This window comes from Convolutriloba macropyga, chromosome 9 (assembly GCF_964194025.1).
Source record: "Convolutriloba macropyga chromosome 9, txConMacr16.3, whole genome shotgun sequence".
In the NCBI taxonomy this organism is placed as follows: domain Eukaryota; kingdom Metazoa; phylum Xenacoelomorpha; order Acoela; family Convolutidae; genus Convolutriloba; species Convolutriloba macropyga.
In genome coordinates, this window is record NC_134476.1 from 19303196 (window position 1) to 19324730 (window position 21535).

Here is a 21535-nt window from a genome sequence, read left to right on the forward strand (position 1 = left end):
TTTTATTAAGAGCTGAGATGCTACATTTAGATTAAGAATCTGTATAAGTAATTGCTGTCTCTATTAGCTGCACTCAAATAACCTTCATTTAGAGTGATACACACCCATTTGACCTTATCTCTTTGAATTAAAGTAAAGAAAAGTCAGTTTCAGAGTCTAGAAGTCATTTTTGAGAGTGAGGTAAGTCACATGTGACGAAAAAGTTAATCACGCAAATGAAAAAATTCGCTCCGCTGAGAGTGAAAAATGACGTCACGCACGCAATTCAGTCAAAATTGCCGAACAAATTAATGAAAAGCAGATTTGAAGTGATTGTGACGTCACATGGTTTAACAAAAATCTTGACAAAAAAAGAGAAGGCCAGTAATAGCCTCAGCTATCGCTTCGTGGATACTAACAACACAAATACGGCAATAAACTGATACGGATTGTTCCTTTTCAATGAACAGCAGCCTTTGTATTAGGAAATTTCATATGAGTTTTTCAAATATGAGTTTTTATGACTAAGCTGAGTAAAATTTTAAATGTTGAACAAGCTGTGAACTAAGGTAAAGCCAAAAATTTTAAGTACGAAGAAGTAAAAAAGGAGCACTATAATAGCCAGCTGAGAAGCTGAGGCGGCTATTAACTATTTGAGAGAGCTAGGTCACGTATGATCAAAATCCAATTATTTAAATGACCTACAAGCAACTGCTAAAGTGAGTAAGAAATAACGACATGCAATCATATGCCATCAGTGAGAGGAAAAATTCAAAAAAGTGTATAGAGCTTTGTTGAGGTTAACAAATTTAAAAAGTATTGATCTACAATTAACCTCCCAAACAATAAGGAATATGCATTTCGCAGAAAACCTAGACCTCAAAAAGAATAGGAATGGATTTAAAAGAAAACTGAAGCACGTGAAAAAAAGAAAGAAATTTGGTGAAGAAGCACTCATTAATGAAATTAAGAGACCAGCAACCAAGTCAATCGAAGACTCAAAAAATATCATCGAAGAGTAAAAAAAACAAGCAAAAATTTAAACTTAGCTGACATATTGCCAGAAAAGAGCCGCAATAGCTTCGTAGATCTGTACTCTTAAAAAAAAGTTTAAAAAAAGACAGACCAAAAGAGAAATTTATTCTTTTTATTAAGAGCTGAGATGCTACATTTAGATTAAGAATCTGTATAAGTAATTGCTGTCTCTATTAGCTGCACTCAAATAACCTTCATTTAGAGTGACACACACCCATTTGACCTTATCTCTTTGAATTAAAGTAAAGAAAAGTCAGTTTCAGAGTCTAGAAGTCATTTTTGAGAGTGAGGTAAGTCACATGTGACGAAAAAGTTAATCACGCAAATGAACAAAAAATTCGCTCCGCTGAGAGTGAAAAATGACGTCACGCACGCAATTCAGTCAAAAGTGCCGAACAAATTAATGAAAAGCAGATTTGAAGTGATTGTGACGTCACATGGTTTAACAAAAATCTTGACAAAAAAAGAGAAGGCCAGTAATAGCCTCAGCTATCGCTTCGTGGATACTAACAACACAAATACGGCAATAAACTGATACGGATTGTTCCTTTTCAATGAACAGCAGCCTTTGTATTAGGAAATTTCATATGAGTTTTTCAAATATGAGTTTTTATGACTAAGCTGATTAAAATTTTAAATGTTGAACAAGCTGTGAACTAAGGTAAAGCCAAAAATTTTAAGTACGAAGAAGTAAAAAAGGAGCACTATAATAGCCAGCTGAGAAGCTGAGGCGGCTATTAACTATTTGAGAGAGCTAGGTCACGTATGATCAAAATCCAATTATTTAAATGACCTACAAGCCACTGCTAAAGTGAGTAAGAAATAACGACATGCAATCATATGCCATCAGTGAGAGGAAAAATTCAAAAAAGTGTATAGAGCTTTGTTGAGGTTAACAAATTTAAAAAGTATTGATCTACAATTAACCTCCCAAACAATAAGGAATATGCATTTCGCAGAAAACCTAGACCTCAAAAAGAATAGGAATGGATTTAAAAGAAAACTGAAGCACGTGAAAAAAAGAAAGAAATTTGGTAAAGAAGCACTCATTAATGAAATTAAGAGACCAGCTTCAGGTCTATGAAATTTTAACATAACTTAAGCTCTGAATAGAATAGAATGTACATTTGAATGGAAAACTAGTAAGAAAAGTCGACTCCTTAGCCAAAGTACATGGATATCAATAAAAAAGCAGAAAAATTAAAGCAAAAATTCATAGCGCAAACGCGTAAGTGACAAAACTACAGTAAGTCCTCTTTCAGATAATTTTTTGAAGAAAACACTCGCAAAATCAAGAGATCGGGTGTTAAATAGTTATTCTAAAAAGTCAAATCTAAGAGACGAGTCCTTCTAAAGGCCCCAAATCGGCCTGAAATTCGTGGCTTGGTGACTGCCTCTGGTCCATTTAGCTTGAGCTAAGGGAGGCTATACTCACTTAGTCGGCAGCAGAGTTTGTTTGCTTTGGGGTGTCAAATTACCACAACTGTCGCTTTTACCATGTGATTCCATTATAATCCATTCCGGTGAGAGGTAAATTTGCAGACTATCAAAGAACATAGCCGGCAGATTGCCGGAATAGCTGCGAAAGAATAGACTTGCGTGCCATATAATAGAGATAGAAACAAATACAGATCTAAATTGAAAAAAAAATCGACGCCACGCAAAAAACTAGGCTAAAAAACATTCAGCGATAAATCAATAAATCAATAAATCAATAAATTCATTCCACAGAAGCCTCTTATTAGGGACCTTTACTACACAAATGAGTTCCTTTGACCTTAAACAAATTCAAATTAAACCTAAGTTTTAAAGTGCAAAAGTCATTTTATTGAGTGAGGTAAGTCACGTATGATCAAAATCTAATCACCCAAATAACCTGAAAACTTTCGCTAAAGCGAGTGAGAAATGACGTCACGCGCGCAAATGCCGTTAGTGAGAGGAAGAAGTCATTCAGAAAATTTGATTTTTTCAGCTTTGCTGTGTGAACAAATGTAAAACGAAAAAAGAGCGTCAGACGACGAAACAAAAAAAACTAAAGCACCCCAATATAGCTACGCCCAGCTTACAGCTTCGCAGCTATAATCAAAAAGAACGCAACGGCGACTCAATGCACTCGTGCTTTACCAGTCTATTCGTTTTTGAAGAAAGTCAAGTCGGGTTGACGAAAAACCGCCAAGACATTGCTTTGGCACAAAACGGACAAATTAGTTGGCACAACTTTTTGGGAGCAATTAATCAAGACAACAAAATATTTTGAAGATAAAACAAGATTTAATGACCGGGATTTATTGGTTTATCCCGCTTCTTTGATTTTGCTCTTTTGACTTTGACCGCATTCACTATATTGCGTAATTCAATGCGTGAAAGAATTTAAAATCCATTCAGTTGAAACATTGAGGTAAGTCACGAGACAAACGTGAAAATCGTGACACTTAAAAACGAAAAACGTGATCAAAAGGTAAACCGAATTGAAAAACATAGCAGGACATGTGCTCAATCAAGCATTGCTAGGCTCTCAAAAAACTGTGGTATTAATTTCAAGAGGGTTTCATATTAAAACAGCATCGGCTAAGATTTATGTCAACAAACAAAGCCGGCAGATTGCCGGAATAGCTGCGAAAGAATAGACCTACGTGCCATATAATAGAGATAGAAACAGATACAGATCTAAATGGAAAAAATCGACGCCGCTCAAAAAACTAGGCTAATAAACATTCAGCGATAAATTAATAAAGCTTGTTAAAATTCATTCCACAGAAGCCTCTTGTTAGGGACCTTTACTGCACATATGAGTTCCTTTGACCTTAAACAAATTCAAAATAAACCTAAGTTTTAAAGTGCAAAAGTCATTTTTATTAAGTGAGGTAAGTCACGTATGATCAAAATCTAATCACCCAAATAACCTAAAAACTTTCGCTAAAGCGAGTGAGAAATGACGTCACGCGCGCAAATGCCGTTAGTGAGAGGAAGAAGTCATTCAGAAAATTTGATTTTTTCAGCTTTGCTGTGTGAACAAATGTAAAACGAAAAAAGAGCGTCAGACAACGAAACAAAAAAAAACTAGAGCACCCCAATATAGCTACGCCCAGCTTACAGCTTCGCAGCTATAATCAAAAAGAACGCAACGGCGACTCAATGCACTCGTGCTTTACCAGTCTATTCGTTTTTGAAGAAAGTCAAGTCGGGTTGACGAAAAACCGCCAAGACATTGCTTTGGCACAAAACGGACAAATTGGTTGGCACAACTTTTTGGGAGCAATTAATCAAGACAACAAAATATTTTGAAGATAAAACAAGATTTAATGACCGGGATTTATCGGTTTATCCCGCTTCTTTGATTTGGCTCTTTTGACTTTGACCGCATTCACTATATTGCTTAATTCAATGCGTGAAAGAATTTAAAATCCATTCAGTTGAAACATTGAGGTAAGTCACGAGACAAACGTGAAAATCGTGACGCTTAAAAACGAAAAACGTGATCAAAAGGTAAACCGAATTGAAAAACATAGCAGGACATGTGCTCAATCAAGCATTGCTCGGCTCTCAAAAAACTGGTATTAATTTCAAGAGGGTTTCATATTAAAACAGCATCGGCTAAGATTTATTTCAACAAACATAGCCGGCAGATTGCCGGAATAGCTGCGAAAGAATAGACTTGCGTGCCATATAATAGAGATAGAAACAGATACAGATCTAAATTGAAAAAAAAATCGACGCCACGCAAAAAACTAGGCTAAAAAACATTCAGCGATAAATCAATAAAGGTTGTTAAAATTCATTCCACAGAAGCCTCTTATTAGGGACCTTTACTACATAAATGAGTTCCTTTGACCTTAAACAAATTCAAATTAAACCTAAGTTTTAAAGTGCAAAAGTCATTTTATTGAGTGAGGTAAGTCACGTATGATCAAAATCTAATCACGCATATAACCTAAAAACTTTTGCTAAAGCGAGTGAGAAATGACGTCACGCGCGCAAATGCCGTTAGTGAGAGGAAGAAGTCATTCAGAAAATTTGACTTTTTCAGCTTTGCTGTGTGAACAAATGTAAAACGAAAAAAGAGCGTCAGACGACGAAACAAAAAAAACCAAGAGCACCGCAATACAGCTACGCTCAGCTTACAGCTTCGCAGCTATAAAAATACCAAATTAAAGACAAAAAACGGGCCAATTGGTTAAAAACGGCTTAAAAAGAATATCTATATGCCGCATTCTGTCACAAACATTTTTCGAAGTCGGAGAGTCATTCACTAAACGCAGCGCATAATATGAACTCTCGCTCAGCAGAAACCAGTTCAACATGACAGTTTTTCTCACTTTCGCTTTTAGGTGAAAACCTCGCATGAACAAAACTACTTCCTTTAAAAGACAAAACGACCGATAGTAAACCAATACTCCTCTTCGAATCGTAAAAAGGAGCGCGCCTAAATAATAGCCGTTGTGAGGGTGACGGAGGCTATTAATCAAACATTAAACAATGACAGTCAGACGAAGTATTTTTTAACGTAAGGCCACCTAATATTAGCTTAATTCACCGGGGAGGGTCTGAGGCTATTAACTTAGTAATTTGAGCTAGCAGCCTAAATTCTGAAAGAACGATTTATGTCACGCTAGTAAAGACTATTCTAGAACAAAAATGTCAATACATAACAAAGACACACGACTACAATAATTGCTTCAAACTTCTTTCGAGAGAAATTTAAAAATTTCTGAAAACTCATTAGGTAGAGACCCTAAATGACCCAAAAATATGTCAGAAATTAAATGGACAAAAACCATGCATGGAAAAATTTAGTTGTCTGAGATGCCAGCGTTCAAAATAAAGTTTTGCATGGACAGAATTCAAAAAGATAAAAATTCACACAAAGAGTCTTAAGAGTTTGACCTTCAAAAGATTTTGCAAAAGCAGTATTAGTAATGAAAACTGTACCTTCCACTGGAAAACCATTCATGTGATTAATAGTTATCATCATAGCGAAAATAAATTCAATTTAGTGCTGAGTCCATACACCTACCTGGTACGCTTTGAATTCAGTCCTGACCCTCCAACCCTTGTCATAAGCCAGCGTATGTCTGTCCTTCTGAAAGAGAGTGTTAATCCTCGGAATGCCTCTGTCCCATGAATCCTCCAAGTCCTCTAGAGTCAGTCGTCTGTTCTGTGTATTGGCCTCTTGTCTCTTCAGAGCATACTCTGCCCAAACTCTTTGAGAGTCAATGAATTCACTGTCCCATGGGTTTATGTATCTGATCAGATAATTAAGAGGTTTAAATCTAACACTACATCACACATCATTACCAAATTTTGATTTTAAAAAACTGCTGCCAAAAAATTTTTCAAACTGCAAAAAATATCAAACATTTTTAGCAAAACGAAATGTTAAGTTAGGTGACGTGCTCCTTTCTTCGGTTTGTCAGACAGAACTCTTATTTTTAATATATTCACTCAAATCATCAAAGTTGTAGGTATTTCTATTAAGCAGAAACAACGCCATTGTTGCCAAGAATTTAAATGTTTTTGTTAAGACTTCATTCACCCACCTATAGAGATTTGGAATCAACTGATCTTCATCGTGACTCATTCCTGATCTGAAGTGAGTAATTCCCACATCTGTCTGTTTAGACCATCTCAAGTCACTCTGTGGAATCAGCACGTGTCCCATGCTCAACATGCCAAGCCCTAAGCAGGCCAAAAACTCCCTTCACTAGACGGACTATTTCTCCCTCGGTTTGATAATCCGATTTTTTAAAGTTCAAGAAGACATTTCACATTCTATGCTCCTTCTGAACAGCGTGGATAGTTGCTATTAAAAGTCTATATTTAGAGAATATGTGGAACAAACACAAGAAAAAATAAATCATCAGTTCAAGGTTCAGGTTTCTTCGAACAAGTTCAAAAAATTTTTCAGGAAAAAGAAAATACATCAGCAAGGCTATCAAGCTCTTATCTAAAACTGTCCTAAAATCTCGTTCAATCGGTTCGTTACTTTTTAAAATTATCTTTGAGTCTTTTTATGGCCATGTCTACTGAGAATATGCTGTAATAACATCAACTGCAATTTGAAAGTCACAAACCTCCCAACTCCTTAGGCGTGTAGAACACAACTGGAGGGAACCTATTTGGCATTTTTGAGTTCAATCCGATCTTGATTCTCGTCTGGATTTTGTTTTCGCACTTGACCAGAAGATCCAGTAGTTCTTGTGTGTTGACAACTGCCTCGCGGAAGTAAGTCATCAGACCGATCAACGCTGTATTCCATTTGTTGACAATTTTGGTGAAAGTAGTCGAACCAGAGGCCATCAGAATCATTCTGTTCAACACAACATTAATGAGTTGCTTTTTAGATTTTGCTTAACCAACGGATACGGATTTGCTGTGTATTTGATATTATATATTAATGGTAATTAAGTTTCAAAACTCGACGTTTCAAAACTCCTCAACGTTTAATTTATTTAAATCCAACAAAAATGTCTGAAAAGCGGAAGACCGGATCCCGACAACGCAGTCCGTTTCAGCTAAATCTGATAGTTGTTGATTGCTGAATTTCGAAGAGTTTTCTAACCTGATTCTGTTGTGGAACTTTTGCATGCTGTTGTCGTCCACTCTGAGGAAGCACTGAGCAGTTCTCTCTTTAGTGACTTCATTCTGCAGATTCCACACTCCGTCTCTGTGACTGAACTCTTCAAACGTTGTTCGACACTTGGGCAGAATCCTATAACCAAAACAACATGTAATAATCTTGAGTCTTACCATCGATAGAACTCAGAACTTAGTTGCGAAATTAGACCAGAGCATGATGGTTTTAACTTGACGATTCCCTTTTGATCATGATTTAGTGAAAGCGTAATAATTGGATATGAGGCGTCAAATTCTAGCTGACCCTTTACCTGCATTCAAATCCACTCATGTCAAAGAGGAGGTTGGGATTGTCTTTGCTGTAAACTGAAACGAGACTCGATTCCCACAGGAAAGTTGTCACACTCCTCGGTAGGCGGTTCTTCATGTCCCAGAACACTGCGCGACCCTGAAGAACACGTTCACAATATTTCACCTTGGAGCCTTTTTATCCACTCAACACTCGAAAAATTCTCGCTAATTCATCGAGTTTCTGTAACATCCAGTTTCAAAGATGAATATTGAAGTCGAAAACTTACTTCACTTTTCACAATCTCAACATTCTCCAAGCTATTTAAAAATCACAGGAATGTCTATGAAAATTCCATAACCCTTTCTTTAATGACAAGACTCGCAAAACCATCTTCCGATAAAGAATGATTACAAAAATTTTGAACCAAATAAAACTGGTGTCTGTTTCTTATACTCTTATCATACAGTTAAGCGTACACTGACCAAATTGACATCGTGTTTCATCAACCTCATCCTGGCGTCTCTTGGCCAGCACTTTTTGTTATTGTAGCCGACAATATTCTCATTGTTAGGGTCTGGATGCTCAGTGAGGTACCTCTGAATCAGCTCTCTGGCTTCTTCGGCTGTCAGTCTGAGGAACATGTGGATGCGGTCAATGTATCGCGAGTACAGTCTAATCGGGTGGCAAGTCTCAACTGATACCTGAAAATCATTAATAACTTACGTCCCACGCAAAATTCAAAAACTTTTGAGATTCTGTCCCACGCAGAATTCATTAACTATTTAAGAAAATAGAGAAATGTTTACGCTTGATCAACCACATAAAACGTGTTTCACAAATTTGGTTGAGACTCTATCTGAGTAATAAAGGAGTTTCTACTTAGCAGGAGTAAGAGGTAAGAGGAGTAATAACGCACTTTCCCCAACAGTTAATTTGAATATTAATTTGGAAATATTTGAATGTCTTTGGAAATACGAAAGAAGGAGCCGCTGCATGGCACGGTTATAAGGATGCTACTTTGCTAATTCACATCTGATTCACACTTGCGAACATAACCTGAGAATACCTGTGATATTACTTGATCCCATCTCATTGGTTCTTCATATCGGTTTTTCTCTCATAAAATGCAAATTCAAAATCATTCAAGGTATCCGAAGATTTAAAAGTTCGAATACCTTTCAGATCAACAGATAAAAAACGCAAGCATTATGTTTTTTTTTACCTCATGAAAAGTCAAGAAGTCATTTGGCATCTGTGGAGGTCCCGCAAGTTCACTGGCTCTCTGTAACCCCAGTACTAGCAAGTCCAACACCAGTCCGTAGTACTGTGTCACAAAAGAGGCAAACTGCAGGCCACGAATTATTCCGTATGAATTGGTGTGGTTCATGTCCTAAAACAGCAGAGTAGTTAATCATGAAATATTGAAACTTCACATACATATTAAAACTTCCTACTGCAGGCTGCCAATGAAATGCATTTCAGCAAAAAAAAACAAAATCGCAGAAGATAAGTTCACGTTCTGTTACCATTATATGTCCAAAGCACAACAATTATATCAACCATATAGCATAAGAAATTCCAAAACCTAATTGTCGCAAACAGTAACACGTGCTTGATAACATTTTATTTGTCTTCAATGGAAGAACAATACACAGCAGCATATGAGTCGTCTCATGTAAACTAAAAATGGGTACACGCTATGGTCTTGCCTTGTAATTAATAACAATGTTGTTTTTGGCTGAGATGTAATCAGCAATGTTGTGGTCAATGATTAGTCTGAGGAGACGATTGAGCAAGTTGAGATCAATCTTCTCGTACATCTTTTCAAACGTAGTCTCCAACATCACATTGCACTCTCCCTCCGAGGTATCCCACACATCTTGCAGATTGTTGATACCTATAGCAACACAGCGCAAAGAGATTAAGAAATATAAGAAAGTGAAACAGCATGTGGATTACAAATCAAACATCTCTGATCAAACTATAAAGAGTGAAATTAAGCCCCCCCCCCCCAATATTTTCGATGAATCGCATAATTACAGACTCGTACGGCGTAAGGCTAAGAGAACTGCTCAGCGAATCAATGCCCTCCGTTATCTCGTCATTGAGGACGAAAAGTCAAATGGCCAGTCGAAAAAAACATAGCAGGACAAGTCCTGACGTACAATTCAAAGAATTTTCATTGACTAAACAGAAAACTAGACCTAGAACGGACTATAAATGAATTGGGAAAATCATTTACAAAAAAATCCGATCCAAAAAATCGAAAAAACAGTAAAAATTAAAGCGAAATTGCCGCATGTGAACAAAAAACTACTAGCGAGAAAGCGAATTTTTGTTCAAACACCGTTTTCTCACTCTGCTTTAAATTTAGAGCGAAAAACTTTCACGCCGCAAAAGCACTCGCCTTTTCGCTCCACTTCCTGTTTCGGCGTGATCAAAATCGCTACTCCAATTTGACTTCGAAAATCATGAAAATGTGTGAACAGATCTTAAAAAAAAAACATTCCGGAAACGACTCTAAGGAGAAAATTGCCCATGATTATGACTAAACAACTAGAACAATTATGTGAACCCTGAACCTCCACAAATGCAATAAAAAATTTAAGGAAGAATAGAAACGGCATTCAAAAACAAATTGAACAAAAAAAAACTGGAAACATAACCGACTAACGCCGGGCGAATTGCTCTCAAACGACGGGCGAGCGGTTGGCGTTGTCAACAGCTAGCCACGGTTTAGTGTCCTCAGGACGCTACCTCTTTATCCCCTTTCTGAATACGAAAGTCAAATGAGTCAGACGAAAAATTGGCCAAGCGAAAAATTTCATATAAGACAAACAGGATTAATATATTTGCTACAAATTGCTTTTGAGAGCAATTAACAATGATTTCTTAAAAGTGGCTGTTAGATCATTTATGACAGAAAACATTTCAACTATAACTCATTGATAATGAGGATCAGAGATGGTGACATTACGCCACATAACAGCAGCTGAAGTGCGGAATCAACAAAGAGAGAGAGAGAGAGAGAGAGAGAGAGAGAGAGAGAGAGAGAGAGATAGAGATAAAACGTGAACGAGGAAAAGAAGGAAAGGAACCCCAACCGAAAGAGAGAAAAGGAGACAGGAATATCTTCTATGGTTGGATTCGACACTGCAAATTCTAGTTTTCTAACCTTGTTAATAATAAATCATAAAGAAAAAACTGAAAAGGGCAAAATTAAAAAAGATTTGAACTCGGAAATTAAAAAACAAAAACGATTTTTTGTCTCGAAAGTTGTGTCAAGTAACCCATCTCCGAGACTTGAAAAGTTTCGTTGGCCAGTAATGATCACTAAACTCAGAAAAGGACAAAAAACATTGAAAAAATTTGGAAATTGCAAATTTTAACGTCTTGAATTTTAACGTCTTTATTAATGTCTTGAATTTTAGCAAGTTTATGTTAAAATTTGCAATTTCCAAATTTTTTCAGACATTAATATCTTAAGAACCATTTCTTTGTCTCAAGAGACTATCCAGTATCCCTGTTTCAAGCCTGAAAAAGTTTCACTGGCTCAAAAAGATCCATACGCTTGAAACAAAAAAACTTTCCAAAAACTTGAAAAGTTTAACAAAACTAAAAGTTTTAAAGTTTTTAAATATTACTAAAACTGAAGTCATAAAAACTGTTGATGACAATCCCATTAACTCTAGAAACTATGCAGCAGCTTATTATCAAACCTTGGAGGAGGTCCTAGGGCCTTTGTTGCCGGAAAAATTTCAAAAAAATGAAGAAACTGAAAATATTTTTAAAAATTGCTTAAATTCGTGATATTAAAATCTCCAAGACCATTCCATTTCATCTATAAACTATGCAGTAACATGTTATAAAACTCTAGAGGAAGTTCCGTGGCCCTTGAAGCTAGAGCAACCTAAAAAATGACAAAAAATTTCAAAAAACTTCAAAAAAATTGCAAGTTTAAAACAAAATTGCTAAAACCCAAAATTAAAAATTTGAAAATTAATCCATGACCAACAAAAATTTTCCAATAACTTATTATCAAACCCTAACGGAGGCTTTTTTGACCCTTGAGGCTCAAAAAAACTAAATAATGCCTATAAATGTTAAAAAATTGGAAAATATGTCGAAAAAATCAAAAATATGCTAAAATTCGTGATGTTAAAATATTGCAAGACACTCCATCTAATCTAAAAATTATTCAGAAACCTATTCGCAATCACTAGAGGTTACTTTGCTCTTAATACTGAAAAAATTAAGAAACGACAAAAAATTTGAAAAAGAACTTGAAAAAAGCAAGTTTTATCAAAAAAATGCTAAAATTTGTGACATTAAAAAGTTGGAAAACTATTCCATTACCATTAAAAATTTGTCAGTACCTTATTACCAAACCCCATAGGATGTTTTCTGGCCCCTGGGTCAGGAAAGACCTGAAGAGGAAAAAAATGTCAAAAAATTTGAAAATATTGCACGTTTTCTCAAAAAAAGCTAAAATTCGTGATGGTAAAATGTTGAACCATTAAATTACCACTAGAAACTACGCAGTAACCTACTTGTAAAACCTAAAGGAGGTTCCTTGACACCTAGGGCTGATAAAAATCAAAAAAATGTCAAAAACTTTCAAAAAGCTTGAAAAAAATTGCAAAACAGTATAAATTTGCGTTTTTTGCAAGCGGTTGTTCTTGTTTGTCAGTAGGTAGCCACGGGAGGGGGTGGGGGGGGTGCACACCAGGCTGATTGGGGGGCAACACTGGGGTGGGGGGCAACAGCGTGGTGGGGGGGTGGGGGCAATAGGGGGGGTCAACAGTGGGGGTGTCTTCAACCTCTAAGAACCGCCCTTCACACCATAAGTATAAGTATGAGTCTAAAAAACAGTTTGAGCTGAAACAGAGCTGAAAGGCTATAAGAGCACTTAATGCCCGCTGGGCGCTACCTGTTTATCCCGTTTTTGAGGACGAAAAGTCAAAAGCGTCAGACGAAAAATCGGTCAAGCGAAAAACCGCATAAAAAGAAAGACCGACAGGACTTATATAATTGCTACAAACTTCGTTTGAGAGCAATTAAAAAACTGCTTTTAAAAGCCGCACGTGAACAAAAAAATTTCGCTCACTTAGAGAAAAATTTTTCACACATCAATTTCTCGCTCTCTCAAAAACAGCAGCATGAACAAAAACCACTCTCTTCGCTCCACTCTTCACTTTTGTTCAGCACCAAAATCCCTCCAAATTCTTTCACGCGTTTCATTTCCCACTTCACTCCAATAAAATTGATTTAAAAAAAGGACTTCTCCAATACTCCTCTTCGAGTCGTAAACAGACAGCGCCCCAATACAATTCAAATTATTTTAATTGTAAACATACCCAGCAGATTGTGGGAAAATAGCCGCCGTTGATTCCCATAACTCTATTGGGATTGAAAGAAAAGAAAATATCAACAAAAATTGATTTTTGGGATCTTTTCCGTTTGTGCCCCCCCCCCCCCAGCTTAGTGGGTGCATATTATTTGCAACCCCCAGATGCAATATTTTTACATAATGATTTACTATGTAATGACACGTGCTCTGTAACTGGGGGGAGTATAACGTACTGGGGGGGGGGGGGCACAAACGGAAAAGATCCGATTTTTGTATAAAAACATTTTTAAGTGCGATTTATTTTGATGTCATTTCGTAATTGAGCATACTCCTGTCTCTCAGTGAGAGGCTACAGGGTCTAGTATCAATACCAATAAGCATTATAGATAGTAACTAAAACTTATGAGAACAAAGTTCAAGTACCGGGCATCTAAAAATGGGCTTTATGGGTTTATCCCGTTTTTATTTGACTTTGATTTTTTTATACTGACTCTCTTCATTTTGAATTGCTTTTCTGAGCAGCTGCTGTTTAAAAGGACTTTGAGCAGAATGACAGAAGAGTGAAACTAGCCTAGAGAAGTCCAAAAGATTTCACGCAAAATGTCGAAAAAACAGCAAAAATGGTAAAGCGAAAAAAAGTTCGACGAAGTAAAAAAAATTAGGAGCGCTATAATAGCCGGCTGAGAAGATGAGGGCAGCTATTAAAAACGATCCGACAAAAACGACCCAGAAAAAAATGCAGAAAAAGATCCGAAGAGCTACCACAATTGTTACAAACATCATTCGAGAGCAATTAAAAACTACAGAGCCGAAGATTCTACTCTGAATAAATAGTGGAGTAATGACTGAATTGATCAGCACAAGACGTTCTTTCCCGTAATTTACAAAGGACCAAACAAACGAAGAGATATCGAATTTCTCTTGACTTACTAGAATTTCCATTTCAAACAATTTCCATACAAATCTATTTCCTTTGTGGCTTATTGACCTTTAACAAAATAACCGACAAACGTCGGAAGAATTGCTCTCGAAGTTCTGGGCACGTGTGCGGTTTTACGGGTGGAATGATGTAAACCAGTGGAGGAAGTGGGTGGTAATTTAAGTTGGGGGCGAGTTGAAGGAGGGAGTCAAACTATAAGAGACACTCTTTACATGATGAAATTATTATCTCTTAGACTGTTTTGGTGATTTGCTTACTTAGAGAAAAGTGAGCTACAAGGCTCTAAGAGAATTTAACGCTCTTCGAGCTTAACCTGATATTCCGTTTTTGAGGACAAAAGTCAGAAGGTTCAGGCAAAAAATTGGTCAAGCACAACATAGCCGGCAAACTGCCACCGTTGAACCGCTTGACGCAGACTGGGATTGACAAAGAAAAAATTAAGAGATAGCAATTGACAGAATTTTTGTCAAAGTCTTCTTATTTGGTGTGTAAATTCTGCATATTCGGTTAGATTCTAAAATTACACTTAATTAGGCTTCTGAACTGAAGTCTATTAGCATAATACTAATGCCAGCTAGCAATCGCTTTGATGAACTTTGATAGCTTGATTCACTATGAATTAACGACCGGGCTTTATATGTTTATCACTCTTTTGATTTTGCTCTTTTGATTTTGAACGTATTCATTACATTACGAAAATCAATGAGCGAAAGAATTTAAAATCGATTCAGTTGAACAGTGAGTGAGATAAGTCAGAAGTCAAGCGTGAATGTAAAACGAAAAATGTGATCGAAAGGTAAAGCGAATTAAAAAACATAGCAGGACAAGTCCTGAAATAGAATTCAAAGAAATGAATGAAAAACTTAGAAGTACTCTAACTGACCAGCACATAAATTGAGCAATGTCAGGCAAAACACAAACAAAATCACCTCAAAAACTGAGAAACAAACAATCAATCACACCAGAAAAAAAATACTCATTGCTAAAAATCTTTCAGCTTTCACTCCTAAGGCGAAATTTGACTCCTTTAAAAATACCTATTTCAAATATATGTTCAAAACCAATTTTTGTTTCTGAAATCGGTCCAGTATTAAATCTGCAAGACCTAAAAAAATTCATTGGTCCTTGAAGATCGATTAACTCGAAAATGACCGGAAAATTAAAAAAAAAACGAAATAAATTGCAAATTTTAATGAAATGTTGCCGAACATCGTGATATTAATATCTTCAGAATCATTTCTGTGTCTCTAGAGGCTATCCAGTAACCCATTTCCAAGCCTTAAAAAATTAATTGGCTCAAAGATCGATAGGCAATAATTTTTAGAAAAAACTTCAAATTCCAAAAAATATAAATTTGTTCTATTTAAAGAATGAAAACCATTCAATTGCCCCCTAGCAACTACTTAAAAATATATCACACTATCAAACCCTGGATGAGGCTACCTGGCTACTGAGGCTAGGAAAACTGAATAAAAGAAATGTTTTGAAAAAACTTGGAAGTGCAAATTTTATTTAAAACTTTCTGAAATTCGAAAGGTTAAATTGTTAAAAATGAATCCATTGAAACTAACAACCATTCAGTAAATTTTTATCACACCGTGTAATAGGTTTTCTGGCACTTGGACAAATATCGAAAATTGACAAAAACTTTAGGAAACCTTGAAAAAAATTGCAGATTTTATCCAAAAAAGCTAAAACTTGAGACATTAAAATGTTGAAAACTAATCCATTGTTACTACAAACCATGCAGTGTCGTATTATCAAACCTTGAAGGAGATTCCCTGGCCTCTGATGCTGGGAAAAACTCGAAAAATCATAAAAAAAATCAAAAAACTTGAAAAAAATTGCAAAACTTAATATCATTCTGCGTGTATGTTTGTAGTACCAAAGCATATGCTCAAAAAATCGTCATAACAATTAATTTTGTCTCGCAAAAGGCCTTCATCAACTTTTAAAAATTTCAACCTGAGCCTAATCAAACTAAAAACTCAAAAAAATCACAAAAAAAAACATGAAAAATTGCACCATTTTGTGCCGAAAAACTCCTGAAAATGACCTATTAACCTTATATTAAGGTCATCCCATCAGCTGCACCACTCTAAGCACTTGAAGGACTACTAAAGCCGACTTTGGGCATCTAATGAAACTTAATGCCCGCTAGGCTTTACCTGTTCATCCCGTTTTGAAAGATCAAAGTCATTGAAAAATGTGTGAACATATCTTAAAAAAAACACAGCATCCCAATGCAATTAAAATTCTTTGAATTGTAAATATAGAGCAGAACAAGTCCTGACGTACAATTGAACGAATTTTTATTGACTAAACAAAAAGTAGACCCAGAACGGACTATGAGTGAAATGGGAAAACCATTTCCAAAACCGAAAGAAAAAGAGACCGCCTAAATAATAGCCGTTGAAAGGCTGACGGCGGCTAATAAAAGTTGCATGAAAAAGACTACAGGCAAATATAATAGGTACAAACTTCGTTTGAGAACAGTTAAAAATTACACCAATTTCGGCGCACTTTTCAGTTGACTTTTAGCAGTGAACTGTCACTATTTGAGCTCAGCTGCTGACACTTGTGAATGAAAGAGAAATTCCAATCACGCAAAACGAGAAAGTCAAGGGCGTATAAGTCACTCGAAAAGTCAACTTGGCCAAGATAAAATTTTCCATAGAAGGATCAACAAGTTTCCAGTAATTGCTTCAAACTTTGTTCGAGAGCAATTAATAGCTTTCTGGCAGACAACAGGTCAGATTTTACGTCATCTATTTCTCCAGGGTATTAAGGCCACGACAGATAATGCAAAGAGGCCATAATGCAATGAAATCGATTGTTTGCATAACACATTTTGTTTATCTTCCACAACTTACCTTGACACCATTTGTAGACAAGGAGCGGAGGTGGCTCGGAGTCTGTAGGCTTAATCCATGGTGGAAACAGACGTCTTTTGTCGGCTTCGTACCACAGATACTGATCCAGATAGGCATCAGTAATTTTCTCCAAAGGCTCAATGTCATACACTGGCACCAGGTGGCTGTACAAATCCATGAACTCAATGCCAACTTCCTAAACACAAATAGCCAAAGGCCATTTACACCTGAAAATGCAATATCAACTGCCTAGAAGCGTATTAACTTAACTTTTCCATAACGACTGAAACGAGGAGGAGCAATTCTGAATTCCAATAAACGACCAAACTTTGTCACATCTTATCATCTTCTTTTTCCTTTATTAGCGATCAAGGAAAGGCATAGGTTATTTTGGATTAGCTTATACCTTGAAAGCTCGTTGGGTTAACAAATGTCGTTTGATACGTGAAAGTGCTTCGTGTGGGTTGTCGTATGCCTGTTCAATCAATCCCAACTCCTCTCTCTGGCTCTGGTTGAGACGATTCTTCACATTGTACGCTTCTGCAAAAACCAAATACCACTATGAAGCAATTAAAAACGAGCATGACGTAACACTCCCATTTTTGCTTAAGTAATGCTATCAAGAAGCTCCGAAATGCGATCTTCATATCAAGTTCTATATGCTTCAAATTACGGCTGTAATAATTACTCGAGTCTTTTACAACACTCATTAAACCTAAACACGTCTTATGTCACACATTTAACGGTTCAAACAAACGCATAGACGTTCAGCTCGCAGTACGATTAACTTACCCTTCAGCCTTTCCAATGCCAATACGAGCAGTTTTGTGTCGTGTTTGTAAGCTAGAGGCGGAAATGGAATGGGAGAGAAGCGTCTGCTCTCAAGCCAATGTACTGTGGTGGTGTAGATAGCTACCGACTCCTCGGCTGTGATGTAGGGACCATCCTGAAATCAACAACAGATAATGAGTCAGAAATCAACAATGAATGTGCCAACCCCGTTCAGCAGCTCAGCTCGCATTAGAATGACCTGCGTTTTTCTTTAAAAGCTAATAATTATTAATCCTACTTATTGCCCATATAGAGACCTCCTCCGTACTGAAAACAACTTTTCTGCCAGATACCAATACATGAAAATATAGTAATGCAACCGACACAAATGCCAAATACCATGCTGATTTTAATAAGGGTGTAATACCTTCAAATAGTTATGTTGCCTCTCTTGTTCAGCTTTCAGATACAGTCGAGTCAATCTGCCAAGGTTCTTCTTGCATACTGTCTTGTCGACTGTTGCTCCTCGTCGAATACGCTCTCTGAAACAAGGTTCACATTCGACAAGGTGAACATAAGTCAACATCAGAATGCTCTAATTAAGCACTTGCTGTGAAATATATCAAATCAATTTCAGAATTCCAAAACTAACTTAATGAACATAACCAACTAACGTCGGGCGAATTGCTCTCAAACAACCGGCGAGCGGTTTGCTTCATCAGTAGCTAGCGGTTTAGTGAGGTTAGCTTTAGCTTGATTCGACTCCGCAACTTTTAGTTTTCCAGCCTTGTTAGTAAATAAATCAAATAGAAAAAAAACTGATATTTTAAAAATTAGCAAAATATTGCAAAATTTAAAAGAAAAGCTTCCAGATTTCGCAGTGAAAATGTTCAAAATTACTTAGTGTCTCTGGAGTTATGCCAGGTAACCTGCAAGACTTGAAAAGCTTCGTTGGCCAGCAATGATTGTATACTTTTGAACAATTTCTGAAAATTTTTGAACTCAGAAATGGACAAAAAATATTCAAAAATTTTGAAGACAATAGCAAATTTTAACAAAATTTGGCTAAAATTCAAGATATACTAAAAAATTCAAAAAAAAATCAAAAAACTTAAAATTGAAAATATTTTCAAAAAATTGCTTAAATTCGTGATATTTAAACATTAAAAAACATTCCATTACATCTAGAAACTATGACGCAACTCAAACACTAGAGGAGGTTGTGTGGCTCTTGAGGCTGGAAAAACCTAAAAAGAACAAAAAAATCTCAAAAAACTTGAAATCGCAAGTTTATTTAAAAAAATTATTAAAATTTGTAATAATAAAAAGTTAAAGAACTAATCCATGGCCAAAAACAATTTTGCCTTAACTTACTATCAAAGAGTGGCGGAAGTTTTCTGACCCCTAAGGCTGAAAAAACATGAATAATAACAATGTCAAAAAACATTGAAAAGATCGCAAGTTTTTTTAAAGAAAAAATTGCTAGAATTTGTGATAACAAAAAATTTAAAACAATTCCATGGTCAAAAAAAATTCAAGTAAATTATTATCAAACCCTAACAGACGTTTTGTTACCCTAAGGCCGAAAATACGTGAATAACGACAATAAAGGTCAAAAAAAATTAAAAAAGAAATAGCAAGTTTTGTAAACAAAAATGCTAAAATTCATTATGTTAAAATCTTGAAAAACATTCCATTACATCTAGAAACGATACAGTAAACTATTGTCAAACCACCCGTGAGGAGATTTCTTGAGGCTGGAGAAATTTAAAAAAACGACAAGCAAGTTTTATCAAAAAATTGCTAAAATTTTGATATTAAAAAGTTGAAAACTATTGCATGGCAAATAAAAATTTTTCGGTATCTTATATTAAAACCCTTAAGGAGGTTTTCTGGCTTCTGCGTCTGGAAAGACGTGAATAATAAAAATCAAAAGTCAAAAATTTGAAAAATTGCACGTTTTGTCAAAAAAAAATGCTAAAATTCGTGATGTTAAAATGTTGAAACCATTCCACTACCACTAGAAACTATGCAGTAAAATTTTCAAAAAGCTTGAAGAAGTATAAACTTGTGTTTTTAGCGAGCGGTTGTTCGTCAGTAGCTAGCCACGGGGAGGGCAATAGTGGGGGGGGGGGGTCAACAGTAGGGGTGCCTTCAACCTTAAAAGAACTGCCCTTCACACCATAAATATAAGTCTCCAAAACAGTTTGAGCTGAAACGGAGCTGAAAGGCTCTAAGAGCCCTTAATGCCCGCCGAGCGCTACCTGTTTATCCCGTTTTTGAGGAAAAAAATTCAAATGGGTTAGACAAAAAAAATCGGTCAAGCTAAAACTCGCATAAAAAAGACCGACCGGACTAATATAATTGCTACAAACTTCGTTTGAGAGCAATTAATAGTTGTCGAAATTAATCAAATGATTCCTTTGAGAATACTTAAATTTTCTCTCCAATTTTTTTTCTAATTAGTAGCTTAATCTACGGACAATTTTCTTTCACTAACCTGTTATAATGTGCTGTATTAGTCCACCAATCGGCTTTCGACTTGACATATCTAAGTATCATGTTTTCAACAGGAGTTGGTAAACCAGGTACTTTCCAGGGGATGTTTGCTTTCCAGCATCTCCAAGCCTCACTCAAATGCTGTAGGATTACTCTAGCTTTGTTTTGTTTGATACCTAAAAATTGTCATGTATATATCATCTTTTATCAACTATAATACAAGCCATTTATTGCCACTTAAAACACGACTATAAACGAAAGCTAGCAAAGCCTAAAATGGAGGAATCATCTCATTTTTTTTAGCTCATTCAATTCAAAACTTTAAAATTAACAAAGATGACATTTGACATCTCCTCGCTTTCGAGACAATTGAATAATAAAATTGCCAGCTAAGAGTCACCCGCTTACCTTCTGGCATCATGTCCAAAATATCATGCATAACAGCGGCCCTCAACTCCAGATCGTAATGGCTCTCCACCCTTTGCTTCGTTACAGTTTTAGCCACGCCTTTCGAGTGACGCCCCTCAAACTGTCTTGCCAGCAAATTGCCCAACCAGCGCTCCAGAAGAGGCACCACACCTGAAAATAGTCATTCTAAAAAAATCATCTAAATCTCAGCTGAGTTTCGAAAGAAATATCTCTAGCAAGATTTAAAATTTTCCATTTCGCTGGAAATGACCAACAAATTTTCTTAAAGAGGGTTACAGTGGGTTAGAGAGTGCCTTATCTCAAAACCATCAATAAAGCTTTTACCGACTCTTGTGTTCCCCATCTAAACCCTTTTTATTTGTAGAATTCTCGTATATAGTGGTAACAAAGCTTTAGACAGTTATTCTTGGGTTGCAGAAATTTTTTTTACCTCTGAGGAAGAACAGCCAAACTCGCCAAGTGGGTGCCCAGAATCCACAGCCAGGACCTTTTCCCACTGCTCCAGTGTTAAACCGGTAGTAGATCACGTGTTTCAGATCCTTACACATCCTGATCTGCTTCATCAGCTTGTACTTATACCGGTATATACCTGTAACAGAAGTAGGGGAAATTCAAACGATGCTTGGATAAAAATGCACGTACGCTTCAACGGCTTACATTTGACCTCAACTTTTCAGAAAATGCAATAAGAGATCTAGTAAACACAAAGCTGTCCGATTTCTCGATCAACTCAACAAATATTTATGCTCAACAAACGAGATTGATAACCGATTTTTAGCAAAACCGCCTTCTGA

The 21535-nt window shown here is 36.2% G+C and overlaps 1 protein-coding gene across 1 annotated transcript in view; it reads right to left on the reverse strand.

The window, feature by feature from the left end:
• LOC142345657 (pre-mRNA-processing-splicing factor 8) overlaps positions 1-21535 on the reverse strand; it is a 77645-nt gene that overhangs the window by 39050 nt on the left and 17060 nt on the right. The window contains exons 11-25 of the mRNA XM_075397853.1: positions 21172-21330; positions 20721-20891; positions 20314-20488; positions 18241-18355; positions 17835-17988; positions 17449-17582; positions 17043-17238; positions 9589-9776; positions 9102-9269; positions 8362-8580; positions 7899-8035; positions 7574-7723; positions 7086-7321; positions 6552-6690; positions 6029-6257 (exon numbers count right to left, since the gene is read on the reverse strand). Of these exons, the coding sequence (XP_075253968.1) occupies positions 6029-6257; positions 6552-6690; positions 7086-7321; positions 7574-7723; positions 7899-8035; positions 8362-8580; positions 9102-9269; positions 9589-9776; positions 17043-17238; positions 17449-17582; positions 17835-17988; positions 18241-18355; positions 20314-20488; positions 20721-20891; positions 21172-21330 (2570 nt within the window). The remainder of the gene's footprint in view (positions 1-6028; positions 6258-6551; positions 6691-7085; positions 7322-7573; positions 7724-7898; positions 8036-8361; positions 8581-9101; positions 9270-9588; positions 9777-17042; positions 17239-17448; positions 17583-17834; positions 17989-18240; positions 18356-20313; positions 20489-20720; positions 20892-21171; positions 21331-21535) is intronic.